This window comes from Euleptes europaea, chromosome 1, assembly GCF_029931775.1.
Source record: "Euleptes europaea isolate rEulEur1 chromosome 1, rEulEur1.hap1, whole genome shotgun sequence".
NCBI classification, from domain to species: domain Eukaryota; kingdom Metazoa; phylum Chordata; class Lepidosauria; order Squamata; family Sphaerodactylidae; genus Euleptes; species Euleptes europaea.
In genome coordinates, this window is record NC_079312.1 from 107,509,151 (window position 1) to 107,530,363 (window position 21,213).

The window sequence follows — 21,213 nt, forward strand, 5'->3', positions numbered from 1 at the left end:
TATTTGCCCTGTACAAATTGAGGTAACAAAATTGGTTAGGAAATATTTCTTGGATGTTCTTAATGTAGTTCCATTGCACTTGAAAGATCAAAAATTTTGTAACACCAAGAAGCAATAGCAATTTGAGGTGCAAGTTAAGGAAATGTCAGCTTTGAAATTTTTTGACTGAAGGAAGCATGTCTGTTTACACTTCCAAAAAAATCTCTTTCTCCACTTAAAGCTATAGAGATCTGCCAGAAACACACATACACACACAGCCCCATTGGCTGAATACCTGTATAAGCTAAAGAATGTATGGAAAGTATTGATCTTACTATGGTGCAATCATTATTGGATTAATTTAGCTCATCTAGATGTGTGGAGCAAATTCACCATTTAGCACGTTATTTTGGTCACCAATAGTCACTGGTGGTAAATTATTGAGGATACCAGTCATGACTAGTGAAAATGTGTTCCTAATATTCTTGCACTGATTGGTGCTCCAGTCCTAGATAGCATATTGCTTACAACTGAGAAGTAACTCACTTTCTATTAAATATGTTTTCTTCTGGGCCAAACTCAAAAGACTTTTGAGATTTATCTTTTATTGTGCTATCAATATCAACAGAACATTGGCAATATCTATTATATTCATAAGCCTTTATTCCCTGATAAGTCTAAAGGTGGAGTATCCCTTGGCTTATATAATTCTAAATGGTAAATAACACCTTTTATCGCTTTGGAAACATTTGGGAGATAAAGGAACTGGAGGAAAACAGCTTTATCTCGTTTTTTTATCCTGCCGTTTCTTAAAGAAGCTTGGAACAGCGGACACAGTTCTCACCTCTCCATTTTATTCTCACAGTGATCTGTGAGGTAGTTTAAGCTGACAGAGAATGTGACTGGCTAAAGGTTCATGGGAGAGTAAGGACTTGAACCTTGATCTCCTCAGCCCTAATCCCAACTCTCTTGATGAAATCCTAAACAGAGTTATGCTTTTCTAAATCCTTTGATGTCAATGCACTTAGAAGGGTGTAACTGTTTATAGGATTGCCCCGTCAAGCGTGGCAACCAGCATGGGTGTTCGGGGAAGGGACATAGTTGGGGGGCGATGTTGCAAGCATGATGACATCGCTCCCAGCAAAAACACAGATGTGACGGCAGTAACTCTAGGAATGGCTAGAAACTTTATGACATAACCATTACGGTTTCCAGTGATCCCTATAGCTGCCTCTGTCACTTCAAGTTTTCCCTGAAAGTGATGTGATCTTGCTCATGATGCTAGGGGCTTGGCATGCCTGTCTGTTTAGGATTGCACTGTCTAACCCCGCTGGCTCTCAAAATGCAAGCAGGTTAAAAACAAAATAGAATGTTTTCATTTTCACATGTTTTTACATGACGCCTGGAGATGGTTTAGCACTCACATTATTTTAAAATACCACTAAGAGGCTGTCAAATTGATATAGCAGACTGAGGAAAATATTAAGACAAAAATCCCAGTTATTGCTACTGTCACTGCTTATCTGAGCTGTCAGATTAAAATTAAACTACTATAAATCAGGGATTGAGACCTCTTGTGACATTATTGTGCTTTTATAACAGTTCAGGTTTAAGGAATAATAATTGAAACAGCAGCTTCTTGAGTAATATATTCTTAGATTGACAGCTTTCCTTGTACACTTTCTGAAATTTTCTCATTTTTCTATTACAGAATTTTTCTTAATTCTGTATTTATATTGCCCCTCTCCCTCCAAAAAACCTATCTTTGATTGTATATAGGTGCATGTGTTATTTTTTTCCATATCTGTTTCTCTCTGTAACATTTTCTCATGTCTCTGTTAAAGGTGGTTGAGGTGCATGTATTTGTATGAGTGTGAAAGTGAAACAGAACAGATGTGTGAGGGCAGCTGTTACCCTGGAGGGGGGCCTGAATACCCATAGGAGCCGGCATAGTCCCGTGCTGGCATAAGTGCCACTTTGTGCCATGATAAGGGGCACCTATGCCGGTGCTGGGGCACTTGTGCTGGCCCCAGAGAATGAAACGGCAGCACAGCGCTAGGAGAATGGCACAGCCTCTCCACCGGCATTGTTCTGGTGGAGCTCCCCCCACAGGCCTCCTGGGAGGCATTCCTGGGGGCAGAGCTGCCTTTAGGCAGCTTTCTAACCCCTTCTGGCTCCAGAATGCCCTTTAACACTGCAGTGGAACTACGCCGGCAAAATACCTGGGGTAATCTCGCTAATCTCAATGGGTGAGTTTTCCAATTCTATTTTCAAAATGGTTTTCTAATTCTTATTTTCCAACTGGGAAGCCTTTATGCAGGTGGTGTGGCTGCACTACTCCTGGCCGCCATGTTTCTCTCCCCCCCCCTTAGGAATAAGCTCCCTGACAAAGGGGATTAACGCATGGGCAGAATGTTCTTGGTTCGCTCCTCCCTTATCTCACAATATTTTATTCTGAGACAGGATAGTCAAACGCATGATGCTAGTCCATCCCACTATAAGTCAGAATCAAGTAGCTGCTGGAGGCTCCCTGTGCGTTTGAGCCACCCATATAATTTGGGATAGTAGTGGAGTGACCGCCGTGTCATTGCCCAAGGATTGGCTGAGGGGTTTTCCAATCAAAGGCCGATTCTCCCCCTTTTTTTTCTTGGGACACCAGTGTTCCGGTATACCATCGTGACGGTGTGAAGCACCCCCCCACACACAGGGCTGGTCGGGGGGGCGTCTGTCTGGCCTGGAGAGGGTCAGGGCTTGAGGCACCTCTTCAGACTCAGACCAGTCTGAGGGAAAGTCTGAGCTTTCCTCTCCCTCGGAGGCTACCCAGGTGGCTCTATGCTCAGCCAGCCTGGGTCACAGCCTGCTTCCTCCCTGGCTACTTTTCAGGCCAGAGAAGCTCCGCCCCTTCCACCCTCTGCCCTCCCCCGGGAAGTCCATAAAAGGAGCTGTCCTTCCCCGTCACATCACTTCCCTTCGTAGCCAGCAGCGCGGCTCGCACCTGCCCCGCCTTTGCTCACCCGCAGCTCAGCTGTTTGTCGGGGCTGGGAGCTTGAACAAAAGGAGGTTAGTAGTGGGCTAGTCGTGTGATTACACGCACGCCGGTGTTCCGGTAATGTAGTGAAATAAAAAAAAGTAGCGGTTTAGCACCGAAAAGATCGCTAGAAACCAGAGATTGCTTAACCCGTTTTGTTGTTGTTGTTGTTTTTGCTTAAATCGCGCCTAAGGTGGGTCCGATGCGCTGCCCTCGGACGGTTATGCGTTTAGACCACAGGAATTCGCTACTTTTAAGGCACAAAGGCAAGACAAATTGGTCATGCGTTAAACCCCAAAAAGAAAATAGAACCCCAGGTGCATAAACCAACATTGTGAATAATACCTACTTTATTGTTGCTATGCAGTTCTCCAACATATTTCACATTTTATTCTCTTCTATGATTAATTATTTAGTATTCGTGTTGTAATATGTAGACTGAAATGAAAGAGACAGAGACAACAGGGTGATTTGGATATCTTAATGTAGAGGTTCTCATACTCCAACAATCTGAAGATCCCTGCTTGTATTAAAACATTATTTTTATCCCCCAAACCCATCTCTGTCTCTGTCTCTCTTTTTCTCCCCTTGTTTAGTTTTGCACTGTAAATAAGTATGTATGTTGAATTCCTATCCCAACGCTAAACAGTTAACCATTTAACTATACAATGTGTGTACCATATATTCATTTAAAAATATTTCTGAAGAAAAAAGTCAGTGTGAAATACAGTGCTCAGAACTATTCAGCCAGATGCATGACCCAAGAGGTCTTTTATTTTCTTGAATTTATAGTAACCTTTTCATTCCTCATTGCACAATGTGTTTGTAACTTTGTGGGGATCTCTAAAGTCTAGTGCAGATCAGCACAAGGTCAAAAGTAGTGATGGGCAAACTTCCTTCAACTTGAGTTAGAATTGATTTGGTATTTACAAGATTCTTGGAGGTCTCAGAAAAATCTTGCCTCACAGCACATTGTGAGGCCGTCTGTGTTTCGTACTGCCATATTGTAATCAACTGCTCCTCAAACACATCTTTGCCCATGTCCTGGGTGTGAGTCAGAGCAGAGACAGGCTATGCAAAAGCCCACCAGGTATGATTTGAAAGCTCCAGGAAGTGTACAGTCCTTGAATAATTTGTTCACAGGACATCCCTCAGGGACACTCCAAAACCCTGGGGAAAGAGCTAATGGTGCAATCCTAGAGCTTGTCTGACAAAGCTCAGAGAAACTCCCCAACCCAGATAAGCTACAGGTTAAGTAGAGACCTTCCCAGTTCTGACGTGGTGGAACGAACTTTAGCTGGGTAACATGAGCTGTGTCCAGCAAGGAAAGCTGAGCTATAAGCTGAAGAAACCCCAGAAAACACAGGCAATGTGCTGTGTTCAAGATTATGAGTGCAGTTCACAGGAGTAAGGATGGCCAGCCACAGAAATTCATCGCTTGAGTCCAATGGGGAAGAAAACAACTTGTTCCACAAAAACTAAGAGCCAACTGATTTCTTTTGCCCTTGTTTTCTGGTTACTTCTCCCTTGCTGGAGAATGGTTGATCTTAAAGGGATAAATTCCTAGCTTGCAGGATAGTACTCCCCTGGCTTGCTGTCTTAGCACTAGCACCTTTCTAGGAGCTCTTTTGGGGTCTCTTGTCTCACCTCGTGAGCAAGGACCAGGGACCCAGGGTACTGGAGGTGCTAGACCGTCAGCAGGATCAGGTACAGTAAATATAATCTCCTGGAGTGCAGGGTTGATCCTTTGTAGCTCAAGAGTCCTTCTACTGTAGTAACAGAGTCAGGGCCCAGGACCACTACAACATGCATTGTCGCTCCTTCATTCGACAATGCAGTTTAAGATGGGGATCATGACAAGTGTCTGTTTTAGTGTTTTAGTGATGGGTATTGTTTTACTATGGGTGCCTTGAGCCGATCTAAAGAGGCAGCATACAAATTTTAAAATAAAGAAATAATGAGACTGTCTTGTAAGCCCTCCTAGTTCATGTGGATGTAGATAAAGCTGTACTTGAGCTATGATTAGCGTCAAGTCTTTGCCCGCCAAAGACAGACAAAAGCAGGAAAAAAATCAATTTTGTGTATTTCACTTCACTATTTGATTAAAGACTTTCTTTCATTGAATGTACTTTGCGCAGAAGCCTACAAAACAACTTGGGAAGGCTGAATGCTGTTTTGTAAACACCTATGAAGAATCTTGTTTTTCTGAGCCAGTGGAGAACTTGTCTGGGAAATAATGCTTGATTCATCCAAGCATTAGCAGCTGGACAACTTTATATTCCTAACCAAATTAATTACAAACTTTGGAAGTTTCACTTGTCAGAAGAGATGGGACTAATCATAGGGGGAAAAATTATGAAATTCCAACTCACCATCTAACCCTAAAGTATAGCTACAGGGTCAGCTGATCTGTTACCAGTATTCCTTAATTTATAGCTATTTGCAATGATGGCTTCAGAAAATAGGTGTATGAGTTTGGGTTCTTATTCATTAAAATACTTTTTGCTGACTCTCTCAGTCAGTGATTCCCCAGGAAGCTTACAACTGGAGACAATAAATCCCACGAAATACAATAAAAAGCAATTCAAAATAATCTTCCCGTGCACTAAAATGTACTAAAAATAAGCAGCCACATTGGTGATAATCTAATCATCTAAAAACAAGAAACATAAAATTCAGTTTTAAAACAGCGGTAAATCATTAAAAACTAAGAGCGCAATCCTGAAGGGGGGGCCTGAATCGACATAGGAGCTGGTGTGACCCCGTGCCAGCATAAGTGCCCATTTATCCTGGATTAAGGGGCACTTATGCCAGCAATGGGGGGCATTCACGCTGGCTACCAGATGCCATGCTGCTGTGTGGGGCTCCACCACCGGCACTGCCTCCTGGCAGCGTTCCAGCGGCACAAGTCCCCAGGCCAGCATCCTGGGAGGTGTTCCTGGCTTGCTGTCTTAGCACTCCAGCACCTTGGGGCATTCCAGGGGCAGAGCTGCCTTTAGACAGCATCCTAACCCCATTCACCCCAAGAACACCCCCTTGAGTTGTAGCATTGCTACACCACTTTTTTGTGTGGCATAGCCTCGGTGTTTTTTATGGGGGCATTTTCCCCATTTTACATTTTAAATTGTTGTTATTTTACTTTTGGCGTCTGAGAAGCCTCTGTGGAGGCGTCATGGCTCTGCCGCTCCCAGCTGCTGTACATCCACCCCCCCTTTCAGGAATGGGCTGCCCTTTTTCTAGTCGCATTAATGTATCATTGATGTTAAGTTGAACCAATGTTTGCCACCGTATGCAGGCAGTGTCACATAGCAATATTGTACTCAACACATCTAGCAATGCTTGATGAAGTTCAGTAATTCACTACCACCAGGTACGGTAATAGCTACTTTTAGATGGATGTACCAAAGCGTTATCCAGATTTATAAAGGATAGGTCTATTGAGCTGCTAACCATGATAGCTAACTAGATCTTCCAGGTTCTCATGGAGTATATCTCTGAACACCATATGCTATGGACCAAAAACAGTGAAAGCTGTCACCTTCATGCCCTTCTTGTGAGATTCCACATATGTTTTAACTGCCTATTGTTGGAAACTGATAGCTAGACTAGGTCCCCCTTTGTCTGAGCATTCAAAGATCTGCTTATGTTCTAATGCACCAGCCAAACCTTAACACCCCACATACATGCTGAAAATATTTTTATTTACAAATTAATTGAACCCAAGATTCCTGCTTACCTCCTCCCCACAAAAATTAACCTTCCAAATATATCCATCAAAATTTACTTCCTTTTCAATTAATTGATGAGTCAAATGTTAATTTCTCTCACAGAACCCTTTCCCAAACAAACAAAAGTACCAGTTCCCATTTTCCCCCGTCACTCAGTTTTTGGGGTTTGTGCATAAGGCTGTGAACGAGCTCCAAGGTAGAAGGAAGAAAAATCTATAGCAATGGTGAGCCCCAAGCACTTGCCCTAATGCTGAAAAAGATCTGTCCAATTCACTTTTGATTGGCATTACCCACTTTTTCCACAAAAGAGGTAGGTTGCCAACCTCTAGGTACTAGCTGGAGATCTCCCGCTATTACAACTGACCTCCAGCCAATAGAGATCAATTCACCTGGAGAAAATGGCCACTTTGGCAAATGGATTCTATGGCATTGAAGTCCCTCCCATCCCCAAACCCCACGCTCCTCAGGCTCCGCCCCAAAAATCTCCAGGTATTTTCCAATCCAGAGCTGGCAAACCTAACTTTAAGAGATAATAACAAGCAGCTGCTTTCTAGTCAGCAGCCACCCTGTTGGATGAGCCACCTTTTCTCTGTCCTTTCTCCTCTTCTAAGAAAAATACTAGAGAGCCCCATGGTGCAGAATGGTAAGCTGCAGTTCTGCAGTCAAAAGCTCTGCTCATGACCTGAGTTGAATCCCGACGGAAGTTGGTTTCAGGTAGCCAGCTCAAGGTTTACTCAGCCTTCTATCCTTCCGAGGTCAGTTAATGAGTACCCAGCTTGCTGGGGGTAAAGGGAAGATGACTGGGGAAGGCAATGGCAAACCACCCTGTTAAAAATATTGTTGAAGGCTTTCATTGTCAGAGTTCATTGGTTCTTGTAGGTTATCCGGGCTGTGTGACCGTGGTCTTGGTATTTTCTTTCCTGACGTTTCGCCAGCAGCTGTGGCAGGCATTGAGTGTTACTCCTCTGAAGATGCCTGTCACAGCTGCTGGCGAAACGTCAGGAAAGAAAATACCAAGACCACGGTCACACAGCCCGGATAACCTACAAGAACCACCCTGTTAAACATAGTATGCCTAGTAAACGTCGGGATGTGACGTCACCCCATGGGTCAGTAATGACCTGGTGCTTGCACCTTTACTTTTAAGAAGAACAGTGCAGGCGCCTGTTTAGTGCTCCAGCCTACCACCACAATTGAAATCAATGCACACTTATTGTGGAGGGTTGGAAAGGTTGGCTCTTGTTGATGGCTCAGAATTAAGCACAGAATCAAGAGTCACAAATATATTTATTTTAGAGAATTCAACTGTGTTGTTAAAATACCTTGAGACATTTCTGAAATAAATTTTGCAATATTCAAACTGCGTAGGGTTGAAAAAAGGAAAAAAAATGCTGCTTCCCCCATAATTCAGTTAACACTTGGCAGTAAATGACTAAAGCCATGCAAAGCATGTACGACAGGGTTTAGCACCAGTCACTGGAACACTGCAGACTTACACAACACATCATTTGTAAACAATTTTTGCAGACACACAAATGGTATTGTTGCATTAGGTCAATTTCACGGCATTGTGGGTACCACACACATGACTCTTGACAGAAAAGTATATTGTGATGAAGCAGTGCTCTAATTGAAGGAGGCAGAAGGAAATGTTACACTTGTTAGTACTACGACCATTGTTGCTGTTACTAATCAGCCATCCTCAAATGTCTGTGTCTTGTTTCTAGAATTACATAGCACAGAGATATACACAGGACATTTCTGCTCTGGATTAATTGCAGCTTGAAGTAAAGATATAGGGCTAGTTCTAAAGAGAGAAAGAAGTTAAAAAGTAATATAGGTTCTTCAAAAACTATAGGACATTACCTGCTACAAAATAAGGCTTGCCATTGGCTTGAATTGACCTGATTTCCTTAAAACTCAAAATCCTGATAAAAGTAAAGTGGGTTAAGCTTAAATATTTCTTATTCTTCTCCTCTTACTGTTCTTTTGACTCAAAGCTCTTGAACAGATTGAGATCCAACCCTCTTACAGGCAATCACTGCAGCTAAATATTTAGCAACTGCTAAAGTAGTTTTCGGGATGTGGAATGGTATAGTTTAGCTCGATCTCATCAGTTCTTGGAAGCTAAGCTGGGTCAATACTTGGATGGGAGATCACAAAGAAAGACTTTGTAGAGGAAGGCAATGGCAAACCACCTCTGCTTGATCACTTGCCTTAAAAACCCTGTGAGGTTGCCATAAGCCGGCTGCGACTTGACAGCCCTTTACACACACCGGTGGAAGACATTGGAAGCAGAAACAAGGCAAGCTCAGACAATGAGCTTATCATCAATTGTAACTTTTTTGAGAAATGTAAGAACTCCTCCCAAGCAAATGGGGTCGTTGCAGTAGGGATGACAATAATTTTACTACCTAATTAATCATACACACACACACACACAAATTGCTAGACAGAGAAGGCAAAAGTGCCTGGACTGTGTAGTTTCTTTAGACTACATAGCCCCCAGGCTTGTGTATTTCTTTACTGATGAGAATTGTGCTAATGGCTGTAGCAGAGCCAAATGCCATACAAAAGCAGCCTGGTGCTTATTATCCAGAGGTTTGAACGGCTAACAGCACCCGGGGTAATTATGCTGCATGCTCATTAGTGCTGAACAAGCACTAATCAAAAATTTAATCTACCATATCATTTGTCAATTTGATTAGTTGTTTGTGGTAATCGGCTTCAGAAATCAACTGTAACAGAAAATCAAGGTCTATGTTGTATTTGCCGACGAAAGTCTCTCTTCAACTCTGACCCTGCTCTTGTGAAGGGGTTATAAAATACACATTCATTCAAAACCAGTGTAACAAGGAAACATCATACATGTTTTATTGATGCATAGCTATGTCCCTTGAGAAAAGAGACTTTTGCCGTGCATCTTTTCTTCATAATATAAAAAAGCAAGCCTGCTTCTGTCATTGGTGTGGCATAGTGAAAATATTTAACCACTATTAATGGACTTTTGTATAATAGAGTGATGCCCCCCCCCCAATTTATTGTGAACATATTTCACTCACTAGAAATTACTCATCTATTAATACTGTCACCTATCACCTTGCTTAATGTAGGCGTTTAAAATAACAACGTTACCTTCAGATCACAATTTTTATTGATGCCATTGCTGTAAAATTTAATTCCAAGCCATTATTTTTCTCTCAGACTAATTCCAGTGCTGGTAAAAATGTTGTAAACTGTTTTTTATTGGAATGACATAAGGCGCTCTCAGTTGCATTACTCACGTATGTTTGTAATTGCCTGTGTTACTTAATCGAAGTAATAGCGATGGGATGGAACTGGGTGCTCCTTGTAACTACTTGCAGTAGAGAACGGAGATGCCCTGCCTGTTTGTTCCCAACAGTTCTCAGTGATGGTTAGGGTTGCCAGGTGGATGGTTTCAGTGGGCAATTGCCCGCCAATCCACCCACCTGCTCTGGAGCGGCAATCATGTGTGCACGCAATGATGTCATTTCCAGCTTTACTCCCGGAAGCACCACATCACTGTGACTGCTTTAGCACTCAAACCCCCAGGTTAGAGTGTTAAAGTGGCTGCGGCGATGCAGCACTTCCGGAGGTAAACCTAGAAGTGGCGTCAGCATGTGCGCACGGCTGCCCCAGCCCCACCCCCCTAATACCAGTGTGGTGTAGTGGTTAAGAGTAGTGGTTTGGAGCGGTGGACTCTGACCAGGAGAACCGGGTTTGATTCCCCACTCCTCCACATGAGCGGCGGAGGCTAATCTGGTGAATTGGATTTGTTTCCCTACTCCTACACACAAAGCCAGCTGGGTGACCTTGGGCAAGTTACATTTCTATTAAGAGCTCTCTCAGCCCCACCTACCTCACAGGGTGTCTGTTGTGGGGAGGGGAAGGGAAGGCGATCGTAAGCTGGTTAGAGTCTCCCTTAAGTGGTAGAGAAAGTTGGCATATAAAAACCTTCTTCTTCTTCTAATACCTTCTGATTGAGAGGGGAGACCTGACAACCTTACTGATGGTTGGGAGTCAGGCCTGATCTATGAATGCACTAGTATGAGTTGGAAGAACCCTGAGATGTTACGATGGACTGTACCACTTTAGGCTGCTGGTGGTGGATGCTGTTTTAAGAGCTATCCCACATGAAAAATTCCCACATGAAAAACAGCGCATCTGGGAGGAAGGTAGTTGTGCAGCATGCTCCTTGCTGTGCCAGAAAATATATATACATTGTGTGTTTTGATACTCCACCTATAGTTTGAATTGGCAGATTCCAGTCTGCTACTTCCCTTCCATTTCATTCTGCTGCAAGTGTAGATCAAGTTTCAGTCTCATTTTTTTCCAGTGGCTTTCATGATGTGTATTTAGGATTGGGGACGTATAGTGGGTGGAATATTGGACTCAGGACCTGGTTTCAAACCCCTCTCTGCCATGAAGCTCAATGGATGACCTTGGGACGACGTCTGTCAGCCTACCCTACCTTACAGTTAGGGCTGTTGAATTAAAAAAAATTCAGTATAGTTCGGATTCGGCTGAATTCGGCCCGTTTAGATTCGGGATATGCCGAAGTCCGAACTCCCCCACTTCGGGTCTGTGCAATTCGGCGGGAAATCAAAGTTCGGGGGGGAAATTCGGCCGAATAAAGCCATTAAAAACACAACCGCGCCTTTCCACGGCTCTGGGGGGGCATTTTTGGGGGTAGAGGTCCCAAACTTTCAGAGGAGCTTCAAAGGACCCTTCTTGCCAGACCCCCCAAGTTTTGTAAAGATTGGGTCAGGGGGGGCTGAGATATGGGCCCCGAAAGGGGTCCCCCCACCCTTAATGTGCATCTCTGGGCAGAGCTTGCCGCCCACGCACAAAGCTCCCAGCCCCGACAAACAGCTGATGAGAGCAAGGGCGGGGCAGGTGCTAAGAACTTTGCAAAGCAACACAACTGCAAAGCAGCACCTTTGCAAACATGCAAAGGGCGGGGCAGGTGTGAAGAATTTTGCAAAACAATACAACTGCAAAGCAACACAAGCATGCAATGCAACACCTTTGCAACAGTGCAAAGCAACACCTGACACCTGGGAGTTTGCAAACCATGGAAAGGGACAGAGGCAGCTAGCTATGCATAATGAGCAGGAGGGGGTGGAATTTCTCCTTTTGCATTGGACTTGGGACCAGGCAGATGCTTTCTTTAAGTCACCATTTGAAAACCAGTTTTGAGCAAGCATCAAAATAACCTAACTGATCTTATGAATGAGGGAAAACCTGAAGACATAAAAATGAAGCCCCCCCTCAAACCAGGAAGAGAGTGACTGGAGGGGGAACACACACCCCAGGCAGAACCGGCAAAAGCCCCCTTTGGCTTCCCCCACCCACCCACAGAAACTGCTCCCTCCCCACACACACACAGACTCTGCTTTCCCCCCCACACACACACACAGAAAAGAAAAATTACAGATTAAAGCCCCCAAAGGGGTCTTACTGTGGCTGTCTTCTGTTCCATCAGGAGGGGCTGGGGGGCTGGGTAATCCAATATGATTCCATTTGTATCCAATATGAGATCCATATGTATGCATCTCTCGAGGGTGATCCATTCATCCCAATAGGGAAAAGGGGAAAGCCCATATCTCGGGGGCTCCTGACCCAATGTTTACAAAACTTGGGTGGTCTCTTAAGAAGCCTTGTCTGAAGCTCCGCTGAAAGTTTGGGGTTGGCACACCCAAAAATGCGCCCCCTGCAGCCACAGAAAGAGAAAAGGGGGGGAGCCGATATTTCTGCCCCCACTGAACCCATCTTTACAAAACTTGGGTGGTCTCTTAAGAAGGATTGTCTGAAGCTGTGATAAAAGTTTGGGGGCTGCACCCCCAAAAAGCGCCCCCTGCAGCCACGGAAATGGAAAAGGAGGGAGAGGAAAAAGGGGTGGAGCCCATATCTCAGGACCCCCTGACCCAATGTTTACAAAACTTGGGGGGGGGGTCTCTTAAGAAGCCTTGTCTGATGCTCTGCTGAAAGTTTGGGGTCGGCACACCCAAAAATGCGCCCTCTGCAGCCATGGAAAGAAAAAGGGGGGAGCCCATATCTCGGGACCCCCTGACCCAATGTTTACAAAACTTGGGTGGTCTCTTAAGAAGGCTTGTCTGAATATCCCCTGGAAGTTTGGGGTTTGTACCCCAAAAAATGCGCCCCCTGCAGCCACGGAAAGGAGCGAATGTGCACAAGCACCCCCCCACACACACACAAGGATTTCCCTCTCTCTCTCTCTCTCTCCCCGGCCGGGCCGCACATCAGCTGATTCCTCCAGTACTCAATCCTGACTGATTGGCTAGAAGAAGACCCAGCTTGGCCACCGATTGGCCGGGGGAGGAGAATGCTGCTTACTGAAGGTTATGCTGCTTACTGACGGCCGAATTTGCCGGATTTATTCGTGAACTCCCGAACTCGCTGAATTCGCCCCCCCCTTTTCCTGCCATTTTTTAGTTCGGTTCATCCCGAACTAAAAACCACCGAATCAAGGGAAATTCGGCTGATTTTCAGTTCGGGCCGAACCGAATCAACAGCCCTACTTACAGTGTTATTGGGAGGATAAAATGGAGAGGGGTGGATAGAGCTCCTGAGAAGAATAGTGGAATAAACATAATGTGACAGATTACAGCTTTAGGCTTTCAAAACTAGCGGTTGTATATTGAAGATAAAAGTCAACATAAAGGCAATATTTTGATCAACCTGCTGACAGAGAGGGAGAGATAACCATTATCCATTTATGCATGTATGCATTTATGTGCATGGAATTTCATTAGGGCAGAGGTAAGTGACAATTGGTTGAATTTGTTTGGTGCACTATGCACAATTAGGGTTGCCAGCCTCCAGGTGGTGGCTGGAGATCTTTCACTATTACAACTGATCTCCAGGCAACAGAGATCAGTTCACTTGGAGAAAATGGCCGCTTTGGAAGGTGGACTCTATGGCATTATACTCAATTGAAGTCCCTCCCCTCCCAAAACCCTGCCCTTTTCACACTTCACCACAAAATCTCCAGGTATTTCCCAACCCAGAGCTGGCAACCTTATGCATACTCTATATTGAGTTATGTCTCACAACTGTACATTTTAACAGTATTCATAGAAATTTCTGTAAAGGAAACAAATAACTTATCTGTATAAAAATCTTATATATATCCATACTTCCAAATACTTAGTTTGAAAGACACCAGCCAGGAGTCTTAAATTTTAGTCTAGATTCATTTTTGTATAAATAGGAAATGATTTGTTTGTTCACCTTACTATTCTGAGCTAGTAGTTTTATTTCGGTGTTCAGTGTATTGATATTTATAATATCCATGCCTTTAAAACTACATTCTGATTCTTTCTGTGGTGCATTTAGTCACAATTGCAGTATGATTCTGTAAATATCACTGTCAAGTAATTGAAATCTCAATCTGTGCTTCTCTTTCTGCTTTTTTTAAATAGTACTCTCAACAACAACAACATTACTCGCATCCCTCTGACCAGCTTCAACCATATGCCAAAGATCAGGACCTTGTAAGTACTCCCTTCTTAAACTCTCAACAGCTTGAATCAAAAGTTAATGTGTTCTAGTATTTTAACTCTTTGCTATCTACCGAGTTTAGATAATTTTAATAAGGAACTATAGTCTTGTTTCTCCTTGACTTGATTATGTGGTATGGGAAAAGCCTCAGTTAGAAGTGGGGATGAAGAGCATCAGGGCCTGCCATGATGCATGTAGCTAGGGCCGGATTTCACTCAGCATGTCTAGTTGCAAGAGGAGTGTAGCTCCATGCAGAATTAATTATCTTATGGCTAGGGTTGTCAGCTCCGGATTGGGAAAAACCTGGAGATTTGGGAGGTGGAGCCTAAGGAGGGGAGGGACTTCAATGGAGACTAATGCCATAGAATACACCTTCCAAAGCGGCCATTTTCTCCAGGGGAACTGATCTCGGTCACCTGGAGATCAGTTGTAATAGTGGGGGATCTCCAGCCACCACCTGGAGGCTGGCGACCCTATTTAGGGCTAACTCACATGTCACAAAGGGCACATGCCTGAGGCGTGTCCTCCAGGAGGACTTGGGATCCAATGTGTGCTTAGAGTACCGTGTTTGGTTAAGACCACGGCATGCAAGAGAAGGGGCTTAAGCCTCCACCCAGTGCCACTTTCCTAATCTCAAACAACCCAGGGGAGCCACTGTTTGCCCTGTCAAGGAAAAGTATGTGTACCAATGGGCCACTCGTGAGTTTCCTCAAAAATGCAAATAGCAGCTACCTGGGGGAAATTATCTAGAACAAAGAATTAACCTCACTGTACACCACAGTCCCAATCTTAATCAGGTCCCTGTATACCTGGGTATTCAGTTTTTTGCACAGACTGTTGACAGTCTACGTACTTGACATGTAGATTTCGTAACATGTGATTCATGTATGCAGTCCACTTAGGGTTGCCACTCCAGCTTGGGAAATTCCCAGAGATTTTTGGTGGTGCCTGGGGAGGGCAAAGTTTAGAGAGGAGAAAGGAGCTCAGCAAGGATGTAATGCCATGGCGTCTGCCTTCTGAAATTTCAATTTTCTTCATGGGAATTTATCTCTGTAGTCCAGAGATTAGTTGTAGTTCTTGGAGAACTTCAGGCCCCACCTGGAAGTTGGTAACCGTATAAATAACACACAGTTCTTGGTAGCCAGATCCACCTGGGGTTTAGACTTTTGTTTGGAAGAAGCAGAAATGGGACCTTGAGACTGAGAGGAAGCTTGCCTAATCCAGGAATTAGTTTAATAATGCTTGTAATAATAGTAGTTTAATAATACTTGTGTAGTTTAATAATACTTGTAATAATAGAAGCACTATGCTATTTCCATATTGTGAGGGATCAGTGGGCTGATGCTGAGAGCCATTTGGCTAAAGTCACCTAGAGGACTGAAAAATGAACAAGAATTTGAAACAGGGACTTCATGACCCGCAGGTCCTACTCAATACTAGAAGATTGGGGTATTGGTGAAACACTTCAGCCTTGTTCTGAGTCTGTGGGAATGAACAAAAGTAACCCTGGGTAAAGTTGTGATGGACTCCTGCCACAGAGGTATCATGTATTTGGGGCACTATCCTTCTCCCTTCCCCCCCCCCCCAGCTACAAGTTTGGTGGATGTGCTAAAATGCAAAAGATGGCATGGCAATGTTCAAAAAATACATCTAACAAGTAACACATACAGAATTAGTTATAAATCAACATAAGAGCCCTGCTGGATCAGATAAACATTCCATCTAGTTCCCTTTAGTCACTATGGCTAGCTGCCATTTATGGACCTATCTCCTATGAATCTGTCTAACCCATGCTCATGGCCTTGTGAATTCCACAATTTAATTACCCTATTGAATAAAGAAATACTTCCATTTTCTGTCCTGAATCTTTTGTCTATCAATTTCCTCCAGTGCCCCCGAGTTCTAGTATTATGAGGGGGGGAAGCTCTATATACCCACTTCCCCTGCGTGGTGTAGTGGTTAGAATTGGTGATTTGGAGCGGTGGACTCTAATCTGGAGAACCAGGTTTGATTCCCCACTCCTCCACATGAGCGGTGGACTCTAATCTGGTGAACCGGGTTGGTTTCTCCACTCCTACACATGAAGCCAACTGGGTGACTTTGGGCTAGTCACAGTTCTCTGAACTCTCAGCCCCACCTACCTCACAAGGTGTCTGTTGTGAGGAGGGGAAGGGAAGGTGATTGTAAGCCAGTTTGATTCTTCCTTAAGTGGTAGAGAAAGTTGGCATATAAAAACCAACTCTTCTTCTTCCTACTCCAAGCATAATTTTATAAACTGCTATGATGGCTCCCCTTGGCCTTATTTTTTCTAAACTGACAATCCCCAGACTTTTAGCCTTTTCCCACAGGAAAGGTGCTCCATCCCCTTAAACATTATGGTTATGCTTTTATTTTTATTTTTATTTCATTTATACTCTGTTTTTCTCCCTGATAGCTGACATCATTCTGTTCTCCATTTTATCCTTACAACAACTAAGGTTGCCAGCTCTGGGTTGGAAAATACTTGGAGATTTTGGAGGTGGAGCCTGGGGAGGGCAGGATTTGGGGTGAGGTGGGATTTTAGTGGGGTATAATGCCATAGAGTCCACCCTCCAAAGCAGCTGTTTTCTCCAGGGGCACTGATCTTGGTCCTCTTGAGATCTTCAAATACCACCTGGAGACTGGCAACCCTAACAACAACCCTGTCAAGCAGGTTATGCTGAAAATGTGTGAGTGGCCCAAGGTCACCCAGCAAGCTTCCATAGCAGAGTAAAGATTTGAACCTGGTGTTTCCCAGATCCTACACCACACTGTACTTTTTGCACAATATAAATTGTAATTGATAAGTGCATAACTAATCAAACTTTATGTCTTGAAAGTAGAATCAGCTACTTTTACACCTTAGCAACAAAAATATTAATTTGTCTTCTCTCATCTCTTTCTGTGTTTGCTGGGAGGACAAGCGGCCAGGCAGAGAGTCTAATAGATTATTCCACAATCAGTTGTGGCGTCAGTTGGGTTCTTACTGGGCATCAACTGCTTCGGTCTGCAGGTTAAACCTTGGAACAAGCTTCCCCCCTCCAGCTTTCAAACTAACGTATATACTCGCGTATAAGCCGCGCCCCCGCCACTTTTCCCGGCCGGGAGCGGCCATGGGGGGGCTCCTGCAGCTGCAGGAAGGCCGCCCCCGCTGGATCCGCCTCTTCCCGCCGCCAGGTGCCCAGAAGGTAAGCCTGCGGGGGGGGGGGGGTTATAAACCGACCCTCGGCTTATACACGGGTGCCTAATTTTTCCCCAGTTTGGGGGAGAAATTAGGCACCTCGGCTTATACGCGGGTCGGCTTATACACGGGTATATACGGTAATTTAGAAATCCCTCTGAAATGAAATAACTTCACTGGCCAATAGCAGGGGGGAAGGGGACACATTTCCGACTGGACCAGAATTTACCTCACCAACCACAAATAAAACTTACTATGTTTTGGAAAAGAACTGAGTTGACAAAACTGCCACTGGTGCCAAACACAAGTAAGAGAGGTGACCTGAATAACCAGGTCGCTTGTTGCTATCCCCTCGGGCAGGCTTTTGGGGAAAGAGAGGTTCCGCGGGAGGGAAGGGGAGCATGCCTCACTCACCCTTCCCATGCCGGCTCTTTTCCGGCTTCCCATGGCCTCCTGCGGCTATGCCCGGACTGCAGAGCAGGGTGGGTGCCAGGGAGTGACGTCATGGCGAGGTCCCTGCTCTCCCCGCCCCTTACTGTTCCTATTTCTTGGTGCTCCGCCCGGTCACATGCCTGTTCGTCCCTTCACATAGAAGGGACACCCACCCTTCCCTTCTATGCTTCAATTTATTTCATCACAGCTTGGGCAGCTTTGTCATCGGGACTGATCCAAATTGGTAAGAGGTACCTTTCCTCCCCTTTTTTGAGGACCCCCATAAGGGGTCTTGGGATGGAGTACATCATCGTTGCCCAGCTCGGGGGTGGGTTTTGGGTACTCCACTCCCAGGTGGCATTGGCTTCACACAGAGATTTGTGTCCTGGTGGGGTCATCTAAGCGCTACTCCGGTTGCTGTCCTAACATCGGTTTGGGACTGTTTTATCGATGCTTTCGAAACATCGGATAACAGAGTGGTTATTCCATCCCTGGATCCGTCCCTATGCTCCATCATGCTCCATCTGTTGTAATTAATAAAAGCTGTGGCCATTTGTTTTCCCAAAGAAATATGCGTCTGTGTGTTCATTGGTTTACCTTTACCCGGGAAGCTGTTTGCCCATGGGATCGCAACTGAGGGCTGCACATCCCTCAGTTTTCAGCCTGGGCCTGCTTCTTAGAACAGTAACTGAGCTGGGAGCTGCGATAAGGTTTATCTTTTTGAAGAGGCCTGATAGTGTGGCAGAATTAACTGCCATGTTTTGTGAACTCTGCCTAGAGTTGCCTGGCATGGCCTAGGACGGAACATGGTTGGTGGCATCAATGACGGTGTGATGTCTCTTTCAAAAATGACATCACACCTCACCAGTAATCACTGGAAACTCTGTGGTAAAACCATAGAGTTTGCAACGATTCCTAGGGAGGACTGATGTCACATCTGGGTTTTTCCCAGAAATGAAGTCATGCCTTCAGCTCAATGGCAAATTTTCTGTTTATTTTTCTACTGCCACAGCGGGAGGCCTGGCAACCCTGCCTTTCTCCCTTATCAATAGGTAGCATTCTGTTTACATGTTTTGGTGGTGTTTTGAAAATGAAATTGCCAAAAGAGACGCAAAGGTTTCATGAAAAGGCAGTGCAGAAATAGCCAGGATTCTGTAAAAAGGAAGTAAAGCCCTCAAATAAATATGTAGCCCTCAGCCCCCTGAAAGACTTTAAAAGGGCCTGATTATAAATATAGACAAATGTCCTGGTTTTGCTGCCTGCCTTGAACTGGAGGAAGAACAGCCGTCAAGTACCTGGCAGGCTACTATTAATTGCTTGTGGACTATTTTCCCGTAGTTTGCTGGCCTGATCTGCTTAATATATAACTGTAATATACAGGCAAACTGACTTTTATTTGTTCATCCTGACAAGCCAGATAACTACCTGGATTACCATGGGTTTATAGCTGTATATTTTCCCTCCTTTAAAGAATAGTGATTACATTACTTAATTAATTGAAGGAAATTTATATTTTGGTAGGAATTGCTTAGTATTTTTCTTCTAATACCCTGGAGTTGTCTGTTGCTTATATCAAATCGATCAGTCTCTGTGATAACCTGACCACAATGTCGGCTGCCATTTTCTCTTTAGTTTAATTTCAAAGATGGCTTTGTATGTAGCTCCCTGGAGACCTATATTGACTAATTCCCCTTTGCTGTAATTAAAGGAGAAAAGGGGGAAGGAAGTCATAAATGGGATTTAAAGGAAAGCTTTTATATTGAATTTTGAGAGTTACATTTTACAAAACTTAAACGCTAACCCCAAAGGATTTTCTGAAAATTTAATTTAGGCTGTAACCAAAGGGGCACCTTTAAAAAGTAGAATTTGTATTCAACCCCCTTTGAGTGCTATAAATAGACTCCCATCAATTTTAAGTAGCATGTTTTAGTCCATGTGTACTGCTAAAGTAGTTTCCAGTTGTCTTGTAAGCAGTCTTGACTCCAAGGGGGGGGGGAGAAAGGACTGAGCCCTAATATAAAAATCTTAGCTCTTTCATTTTATGTTTCATCAGGTTTATAACGGACTTCAGTGCCATGAGATGAATAAATGTAAAATGAGCATGAATAATTATAAATTATATTAACAGTTCTTCCCTTAAATGAGGGTTTCGTTGCCAATAAAACGGAGTATTGAAACGGTTCTTTTGTTCTTTGATAGCCTCCACATCCAGGGGCAGTATACCTCTGAATACTAGCAGCTTAAGAAAAAAAGACAATGAACAGTACAATCCTTTCTGCAGAGATTAAATGCACCTGATCTGCATTGTAGAGAGAGCCGTGAGATTAAGTAATCATATTCAAAACATTTAAATGCTATTTTTATCAGAAATTGTGTTTTCACGCATGTGAAAATGTATGCATATTTAATCAATTTAAATTGTGATAATTAATCAATACATTAATGGCAACAACCATTATGTACATAAGTATTATAAAAATAATTTTTGTTGCCTAAAGATACTAGAAATATGCTTGTAGATATCTGTTAACATTTTATCGTCCCAGCTTTTTGTTTAGTTTTGTTTTGTCAAAGTGGATAATGGTCCTCTTGCCATCAGGATCACACTTGAGTGTACCATTTTGTGCATCCACAAAAGATTGTTAATGTAAATGGACTTATAAAAACGCCCTGAGTACCAACATGAAATACAACTATCACATCCCCATATGATTAAGAAGCATATTATTTAGAAAGTGTTACCATTTTGTTCTGCTAGTTGAAACTGGCTAATAGTAATAAAGAACAATTATTTCTGAAACATTTTGATGACCAAAGGAAGCTTTCTGCTGTTTTGAGTTTCTAATTTCAATTACAGTTCCTACTTGTCTCATCTGACTGATGTGATGACCAACACAGGTGAAGAAAACCAAAGCAAAATGTGTACATATATAATTTGGTTCAAATTGCATTAACGGAATATAGCAATGAATGACTCACTTGTTTCTTTCCAGACTTCTTGTCATGACAGAAGCAGTCTCAATGCTTCTTAGTTCAGTGCTGTTTTCAAACCCTACATTTCGGGGTGTTCATATCACATAATTATTCCATTTTCATGTGTCCTCCTATGGAGGATAAGGCCTGAAAAACCATTTTATTAATCCGTCCTTTAATCTGTCCTATAACCCATTCAAACATAAGCAAATTGTCCCTCTGATTTTAATGGGAATGATTAGCACATGCTTAAGTTCCTATCACAAAGTAGGGGAGCCGAGAGAGTGCTTTGTCTTGACGGGATCGTGTGTGCCCCCAAAGTCTTTTGG

General features: G+C 43.6%; 1 protein-coding gene across 1 annotated transcript in view; it reads left to right on the plus strand.

The window, feature by feature from the left end:
• The window catches only part of SLIT3 (slit guidance ligand 3), a 590,119-nt gene that overhangs the window by 343,079 nt on the left and 225,827 nt on the right, over nt 1–21,213 (plus strand). Inside the window, exon 7 of the mRNA XM_056847932.1 lies at nt 14,202–14,273. Within this exon, the coding sequence (XP_056703910.1) occupies nt 14,202–14,273 (72 nt within the window). The remainder of the gene's footprint in view (nt 1–14,201; nt 14,274–21,213) is intronic.